Below are 8,754 nucleotides of genomic sequence, written 5' to 3'. Positions count from 1 at the left end.
CGCACTACCCTCTGTAGTGCCTTGTGGTCGGAAGCCGAGCAGTTGCCATACCAGGCAGTGATGCAACCCGTCAGGATGCTCTGGATGGTGCAGCTGCAAAACCTTTTGAGGATCTGAAAGATTTGACCCATGCCAAATCTTTTTAGTTTCCTAAGGGGGAATAGGTTTTGTCGTGCCCTCTTCACGACTGTCTTGGTGTGCTTGGTTTGTTGGTGATGTGGACGCCAAGGAACTTGAACCTCTCAACCTGCTCCCCTACAGCCCCGTCGATGAGAATGGGGGCGTGCTCGGTCCTCCTTTTCCTGTAGTCCACGAACATCTCCTTTGTCTTGATCACGTTGAGGGAGAGGTTGTTGTTCTTGCACCTCACGGTCAGGTCTCTGACCTCCTCCCTATAGGCTGTCTCATCGTTGTCGTGATCAGGCATACCACTGTTGTGTCATCAGCAAACCTAATGAAGGTGTTGAAGTCGTGCCTGGCCGTACAGTCATTAGTGAACAGTGGTACAGAGAGGTACAGAGAGGTGTAGAGAGGAACGGAGCGGTACGGAGAGGTACAGAGAGGTATAGAGAGGTATAGGACTCCTTAATAGGAGGTATTGTATCTGATACAGCAGCTCACCTGACGTGCTTTGTTAATCACTCCCTTGACTACATTGATTTCAGCTACTCTACATAGAAAACAATTAGCAAGTTATCCAAGTGAGAGACACACAGCATGTCCATTTAGGTAGAGCCAAAGCAATGAGTGTACAAAGCATTATGCACATTATGCTCTTTCCATGACATAGATGAATCCTGTTGAAAGCTATGATCCCTTATTGATGTCACTTGTTAAATCCATTTCAATCAGTGTAGATGAAGGGGAGGAGACAGGTTAAATAAGGATTTTTAAGCCTTGAGACAATTTAGACATGGATTGTGTATGTGTGCGTGAATGGGCAAGACAAAAGATTGAAGTGCCTTTTGATGGGGTATGGTAGTAGGTGCCAGGCGCAATGATTTGTGTCAAGAACTGTAACGCTGTTGGGATTTTCACGCTCAACAGTTTCCTGTTTGTTTCAAGAATGGTCCACCACCCAAAGGACATCCAGCTACCTTGACACAACTGTGACACCTTGTAGAGGCTATGCCCCAACAAATTAAGGATTTTGGGGGTGGTTGCAACTCAGTATTAGGAAGGTGTTCTTAATGATTTGTACACTCAGTGTAGCTTAACTAAATTTGGCAAGGCTAGTTAAGATTTAGAATGGGTTCGGTTGGTATCAACAGCTTCAATACAATAATGTCCTAGTTAGGCTAATTGGAGAGAGAAAGAGAGTGCTGTCTCAGGGCAGGTTTCAACCGTCTTGACTGACTGCTTACAAATTCCACAGCTATGGTGACTGAAAACGAACTATTATATTACCCACAGAATAACACATTTCACTCACAACGCTTGTTCATGGGTTAAGTTGACCCCTATAACCTATGAGAGCTGTTGATGTGTTGAGCTGACCTCAATGACATATTTTGTAATTATTTTTTTTACCCCTTTTCCCCCCCAATTTCATGGTATCCAATTGGTAGTAGTTACAGTCTTGTCTCATCGCTGCAACTCCCGTACGGACTCAGGAGAGGCGAAGGTCGAGAGCCATGCGTCCTCCAAAACACAACCCAACCAAGACGCACTGCTTCTTGACACAATGCACATCCAACCCAGAAGCACCAATGTGTCGGAGGGAACACCATACACCTGGTGACCTGGTCAGCGTGCACTGTGCCCGGCCCGCCACAGGTGTCGCTAGTGCGCGATGAGAAGAGATATCCCTGCCGGCCAAACCCTCCCTAACCCGGACGACGCTGGGCCAATTGTGCACCGCCCCTTGGGCCTCCCGGTCGTGGTCGGCTGCGACATAGCCTGGGCTCTGGTGGCACAGCTAGCACTGCGAAGCAGTGCCTTAGACCACTGCGCCACACGGGAGGCCCCTCTCAATTACATATTTTATACTCCAGTGGATATAACTGAGAATTGTCTGTCTATTGCTCAGAAATATATATTTATAGGTATAATTATACTGTACTCTTATAAGTATAATTATATACAGTATACCTAAATGTAAAGCATTTAGAATAAATTCCTATTTGCCGGATGCTGCCTGGCTTCTAATCTGTATGATTGTCATAAGATGTTTTGTATTAAACATTGTTTAGGGAGACACTGTGACATTAAACAACTATTAGTAATATCAGTGAGGATGATAGGATGATGATGTTGGGAGATGGATCCCTTCCCTGGAGAAAAACAAGCAGACACAAACAAGTAGCATATGTTCATTTTATTACTGTGAATATATCAAGAGCTCTTGTTAATAGGATTCAGTAGTAAACAGCTTTCATCTACAAGTTGTTGACCTATTTTATTATGCCACATGGTCTGGCTTTTTCATAGGTGGAGATGGAGAAACTCAGTTTAGATTTCTCTGTAATTATTATTTTATTATATATTGTTCATTAATAGCCCACCACCAACCCCCACGTTTGGGGGACTAAACTATTCTTTATTTTTTACATATATTAAATATGTTTTACAAGGGTCTTTGAGGGTCTTTCTTTCCTTTCAAATAACCATCCCGCAATAGGGAAGTGGGACCTTAAGGTTCATGGTCCCTCAGATTACTCTCCACACCTCCCCCAGAACTCCCAACCCCTTCAACCCACTATCCATGGTGTGGTAGACATACAAAGCAAACTAACACCCTAACAACAAAACACACCCACACAGAAAAAAACTATTACCCTAACAAACTACAAAAGGACATAAACAGAAAATACATACAGAAAAAGAACAATAATACATTTTTTAACTCAACAGAAGAAACAACAAATAGAATTGCCATATGACTGGCAACCAGGAATACGTTTAACTTGCAAACTTTCCTTTGTCTCTGATCCCTCTTGATGTATTATTTGGACCCATTTGGTCCCATTTGTCAATCCTTCTAGTTTATAAACTCAGCAAAAAAAGAAACGTCCCTTTTTCAGGATCCTGTCTTTCAAAGATAATTCGTAAAAATCCAAATAACTTCACAGATATTCATTGTAAAGGGTTTAAACACTGTTTCACTTTTTTGTTCAATGAACCATAAACAATGAATGAACATGCACCTGTGGAATGGTCGTTAAGACACTAACAGCTTACAGACGGTAGGCAATTAAGGTCACAGTTATGAAAACTTAGGACACTAAAGAGACCTTTCTACTGACTCTGAAAAACACCAAAAGAAAGATGCCCAGGGTCCCTGCTCATCTGCGTGAACATGCCTTAGGCATGCTGCAAGGAGGCATGAGGACTGCAGATGTGGCCAGGGCAATAAATTGCAATGTCTGTACTGTGAGACGCCTAAGACAGCGCTACAGGAAGACAGGACGGACAGCTGATCGTTCTCGCAGTGGTAGACCACGTGTAACAACACCTGCACAGGATCGGTACATCCGAACATCACACCTGTGGGACAGGTACAGGATGGCAACAATAACTGCTCGAGTTTCACCAGGAACGCACTATCCCTCCATCAGTGCTTAGACTGTCCGCAATAGGCTGAGAGAGGCTGGACTGAGGGCTTGTAGGCCTGTTGTAAGGCAGGTCCTCACCAGACATCACCGGCAACAACGTCGCCTATGGGCACAAACCCACCGTCGTTGCACCAGACAGGACTGACAAAAAGTGCTCTTCACTGACGAGTTGCGGTTTTGTCTCAGGGGTGATGGTCGGATTCCAGGGGTGATGGTCGGATTCGCGTTTATCTTCGAAAGAATGAGCATAACACCGAGGCCTGCACTCTGGAGCGGGATCGATTTGGAGGTGGAGGGTCCGTCATGGTCTGGGGCGGTGTGTCACAGCATCATCGGACTGAGCTTGTTGTCATTGCAGGCAATCTCAACGCTGTGCGTTACGGGGAAGACATCCTCTTCCCTCTGTGGTACCCTTCCTGCAGGCTCATCCTGACAATGTCAACAACCATACTGCTCGTTCTGTGTGTGATTTCCTGCAAGACAGGAATGTCAGTGCCATGGCCAGCGAAGAGCCCGGATCTCAATCCCATTGAGCACGTCTGGGACCTGTTGGATCAGAGGGTGAGGGCTAGGGCCATTGCCCCCAGAAATGTCCGTGACCTTGCAGTTTCCCTGGTGGAAGGGTGGGTAACATCTCACAGCAAGAACTGGCAAATCTGGTGCAGTCCATGAGGAGGAGATGCACTGCAGTACTTAATGCAGCTGGTAGCCACACCAGATACTGACTGTTACTTTTGATTTTGACACCCTCCCCCCCTTCCCCCTTGTTCAGGGACATGTTATTCAATTTCTGTTAGTCACATGTCTGTGGAACTTGTTCAGTTTATGTCTCAGTTGTTGAATCTTGTTGTGTAAATATTTGTATGAACATATTTTAAGTTTGCTGAAAATTAACGCAGTTGACATTGAGATGACGTTTCTTATTTTGCTGAGTTTAGAAGTGTTTGACAGTTATTTTTGAAGGAATCCAATAGCATATTTGTTTTTTGAGTTTTAAAAATGAAAACCTTCCCAAGCAGAATGAAAACATTGTATATAGTGTTGCATCTGTCCCTTAAGTCTCCCAATATATCTATTTGTGGCGAGATAACAAAATCATGTAAAACAGGGAGTAACCATTCTTGTACTTTTTTCCAAATATTAGCCACTATGTGATAATACCAGAAAATATGTAACAAATCCTCCACTTCTCTGTAAATTCAAATATTTCAATTATATAATGGGGATATGTTCTCTGTGATGAAGGTTCAGATACAGATTTGAAGATGATTCAACGATTGAGTTGTCCTAGTCTGTTTTAGTCTTGAAGTTGAAGTTGAAAGGTAGATTTCATGATTGGGACCTATAATTGAACCAGTTAAATCAACCAACTTCAACACTCACCCTCGTGGGCCAGTGTTAAATCCGATCACGGGTTGTTGACAATGTGGCTTTTAAAGGCAACTTCCGATTGAGCCGACATACACAACGTTTACCAAATGTGATCTCTGCGAACGCGGGAACATTGCTTTTAAAAGCTGCAGGTAACAATTTATTTGGATTGTCCCAGGTAGATGGTTTGTAGATGTTCAGTAGATGTTCAATAACTGTCAACATTTCAACTAACTAGCCACTAGTTCTAACCCTAGCCCTAACGCTAACCTTAAGCCTTATCCAAACCCTAACCCCAACCATTATTCTAAACCTAACCTTAACAGTAACCTTAGCAAGCAGTTGCTTATCAACATATAGTTTGTTGATAGTATGACCAGCTGTAGATCATCTATGTGGGACTATCCAAATAAAGTGTGACCAAGCCCTGATGTCAATACTGCACTGTTTGCAAACAATATATTTGTCAACAAACAATGCTCAGCTTCAAAATAAGTTTAATACTATAATAGTGATCTCATGAACTGTCAGCCCTTAGTCAATCTATGAATTTGAGGGTGGTTACATTTCTCCAGGCCATCCCTCAGCTTTAGCAGACCAAGTGGCAGGGCTACTGTTAGGCAGAAAAATATATTAAGGCTGGGATTCAATAAGATGGCTCTATTCGACAATGTGGGTTTTAAAGGCAATGTTACTGCGTTCATGGAGTTTGCATTCAAGGTAAAAACTACAGATGTCGAGTAGTCAATTGGAAATTACCTTTAAATGTCAAGAGCACTATAGCGAGGTTTCATATTGAATCCCAGCCTTAGTATTGTGCCCTGTAACTTTAGTGTACCCTGATTCAGTCTGTATGACTGACAGGGGAGATGATCAATGCTTGATCGTTATTATCATGAATCCCACAGTCAAAGAATGGATAGAGTTTCTCAGTGAAGTTGCAGCCAGTGAAAGAGAAGATATGCGCCGTGGTCTCCACATTATAGAAGGACACCTGGCCCTCCTCATAATCCACAAACACCCCCACCTTCTGGAGCTTTTCCAATTTGAGGGTTACAGAAGGAGAGGTGTTGGCCTTATGAATAATATCTGTATAATACATATGCTCTTTCTTCTGTCCCACTGTCCAGAATCCACCCTCAGGGGTCAGTGGAAGCCCTTCATCGTATAAATTCACTAACAAATACCTCTCGATGGACCTATTAATGGACTCTCTGGCCACTCCTAACTCCCAGCAATTCCTCCCCTTCACCTGCACCTCATAGTAGAATCTCCCCGAGGAGAAGCCCTCCTTTCCCAGGATACATCGACTAACAAACCTCTTTGGGTTGTCAGGGCGAACGTTCCATGTCTGTCCAATGCTCACTTGTTTCCCATCCGCAGACAGGCCGAGAAAGGGATTTGCTGTATCAGGGTCCAGAGTCACATCCACTGCATACTGCTGCATACTCTTCAGATTGTCAGGAATCTTCAGCTTGTCAGGAAACTTCTCCATTGCTTTATTGCATTTTTCCATAAGCTCAGAAAATGCTTTCCTAGTCTTCTCCTCCAGCTCCGACACAGAGCTCCTCAAAACTCTCCTCACATTCATCAGCTCAGTGTGAATACTGATCTCAGACCAGTTCTTGGCATTTGGAGGGGTACATAGGGACGGGGAGCTCTGGAGGAGGTGAAGGTGGTCCTCAGTGTGTGAGAGCTGCTTCAGCTCAGTGCTTCTCCTCAGTAGCTCATTAATTTCCTGCTCCAACTCTGTAATGAACCCTTCAGCCCGTTTCTCTGCTGCTTTCTGCTTCTCCTCAACCACCTCAATGAGCACAGCCTGGCTTCTCTCAATGGAGTGCACCAGATCAGTGAAGACCTGCATTCTGTCTGTTATCTCTCTCTCTGCATCTCTCTTGCTGAGCTCTACTGAATGTTTGATCTCCCAACCCTTTTGCATTCGTTCCTGGATCATCTGCTGTACTTGTGCCTCTGTCTTTTCAAGCTGAGCCTTCCTCTCTCCACACTCTTCCTCTAGATGGACGATGTGGTGAGTCTTGTGGTCTGTCTCAGTACAGAACTGACAAACACACATCTGGTCAGTTCTACAAAACAGCTCAAGGAGTGTGTTGTGTTTCTTACACATGATTCTGTCCTCCAGGTTCCCCATGTAGACGTCACAGACCCCTTTCCCAGCCCTGTGAAGAGATTCATCTCTGACTCTCTTCCTCTTAAAATGATCTGCAACATCTCTGAGTGTCGTGTTGGTCTTTAGCTCTGGTCTTATGTAGAAATTATGCTTACACATTGGACACTGGCACAGGCTAGTGGTATCCCAGTATCCACTGATACAGGCCTTGCAGAAGTTGTGTCCACATGGAGTGGAGACTGGCTCAGTGAACACATTTCGACAGATGGAGCACTGGAACTGATCTTCAGACAGGAGACTGATGGAGGACGCCATTTCTGGAACACAATGCAAATTATAAGAATACTTCCTGGAATGAGTCAGAATTATACAGTAATTGTCACGTCCTAACCAGTATAGGGGTTATTTGTTATTGTAGTTTGGTCAGGACGTGGCAGGGGGTGTTTGGTTTATATGGTTCAGGGTGTGTTTTGTGTATGTGTGTAGGTATAGGGGTATTTGATTTATTAGTCCGGGGTTTGTTAGTCTATGTTCTATGTTAGTGTAATTCTATGTTCTTTCTAGTCGTTTTAGATCTATGTTTAGTTAATTGGGGTTGGACCTTCAATTGGAGGCAGCTGGTTATCGTTGCCTCTGATTGAGGGTCCTATAAGTAGGAGTTTGTTTTGTCATGTTTTTTTTTTTTGTGGGAGATTGTTCTTGTTTAGCTGTATGTTGCCTGACAAGACTGTCAAGTTCGTTTGTGTCTTTTGTATACGTTTTCCCTTCTTTTCCTAAATAAAAGAAGATGAGTATACACTTCCCTGCTGCGTCTTGGTCTCAACCCTATGACAACCGTGACAGTAATTCATTATCTGAATACTATGTATTGATTTTGGTAGTGATAACAATCTTGATTCAGTTTCAACATTTTCTATACATTTTTATTTTACCCAGAGGAGGAAGAGTTAAGAAAAGATTGTTCTGTACTTGACCTATCCAGCTTTTTAATTTGAAGGTTTGGAGAAGTAGTGACTAATAAATTAATGCTAAACCATTTGGATAATATGTTTGTAACGCTGTCTATATGTTAACAGAATTTTAACAGAACAGGTAAAAAAACAGGAACTACAGAGAATATGGCTTGAATTCCACACAGTTAATACATCTCTCTCTCTGTCTCTTTCTCTCTCTCTCTCTCTCTCTCGCAATGGAGGCTGCTGAAGGGAGGACGGATCATAGTAATGGCTGGAATGGGGTCAATGGACTGGTATCAACCACATGGAAACCGTGTGTTTGATGTGTTTGATACCATTCCATTGACCCCATTCCAGCCATTATTATGAACCATCCTCCCATCATCCTCCACTGCTCTCTCTCTCTCTCTACTCACCTGAGTGTTTATTCCTTGTTGACTTGACGAAAGGTAGACTTTGTGTATCTGTGCTATTTTTTGCAAAGAGTAGAAGAGAGTTTGTTACCAAGTATGATTTCCTTCTCCCAAGATAACTTTCATTTCAGCATAGTGACACAAGCCCTCAACTCCTCCCTGCTTTGCCGCTCTTAAAGAGACACAGCTTAACTTTTACTCGGTTGTCTAAAGTCCAATCATCATCATCACCTCCCTCTTCACAGCCTTCATCATCACCACCCTCATCACCTTCCTCATCCTCATCAAAACCTACAATGTTAATAAGAAGTGCTTTGTAACACCAAAACTGA

At 43.4% G+C, this 8,754-nt stretch overlaps 1 protein-coding gene across 1 annotated transcript; it reads right to left on the bottom strand.

The window, feature by feature from the left end:
• Positions 1 to 2,302: 2,302 nt before the first annotated feature.
• Positions 2,303 to 8,547, bottom strand: LOC106589231 (E3 ubiquitin-protein ligase TRIM39). The gene is made up of 2 exons (XM_014178953.3): positions 8,426 to 8,547; positions 2,303 to 7,370 (listed from the first exon to the last, which is right to left on the bottom strand). The coding sequence occupies exon 2, from the start codon at positions 7,366 to 7,368 to the stop codon at positions 5,770 to 5,772; it is 1,599 nt and encodes a 532-aa protein (XP_014034428.2). The 5' UTR covers positions 7,369 to 7,370; positions 8,426 to 8,547; the 3' UTR covers positions 2,303 to 5,769.
• Between the last annotated feature and the right edge of the window lie 207 nt (positions 8,548 to 8,754).

The sequence above is a fragment of the Salmo salar genome, chromosome 28, assembly GCF_965601325.2.
Source record: "Salmo salar chromosome 28, fSalSal1, whole genome shotgun sequence".
In the NCBI taxonomy this organism is placed as follows: domain Eukaryota; kingdom Metazoa; phylum Chordata; class Actinopteri; order Salmoniformes; family Salmonidae; genus Salmo; species Salmo salar.
This window is presented reverse-complemented; position numbering and strand designations above follow the sequence as displayed.

Coding starts and splice junctions, on each gene's coding strand:
- LOC106589231 (XM_014178953.3), bottom strand. CDS start 7,368: ATGGCGTCCTCCATCAGTCTCCTGTCTGAAGATCAGTTCCAGTGCTCC.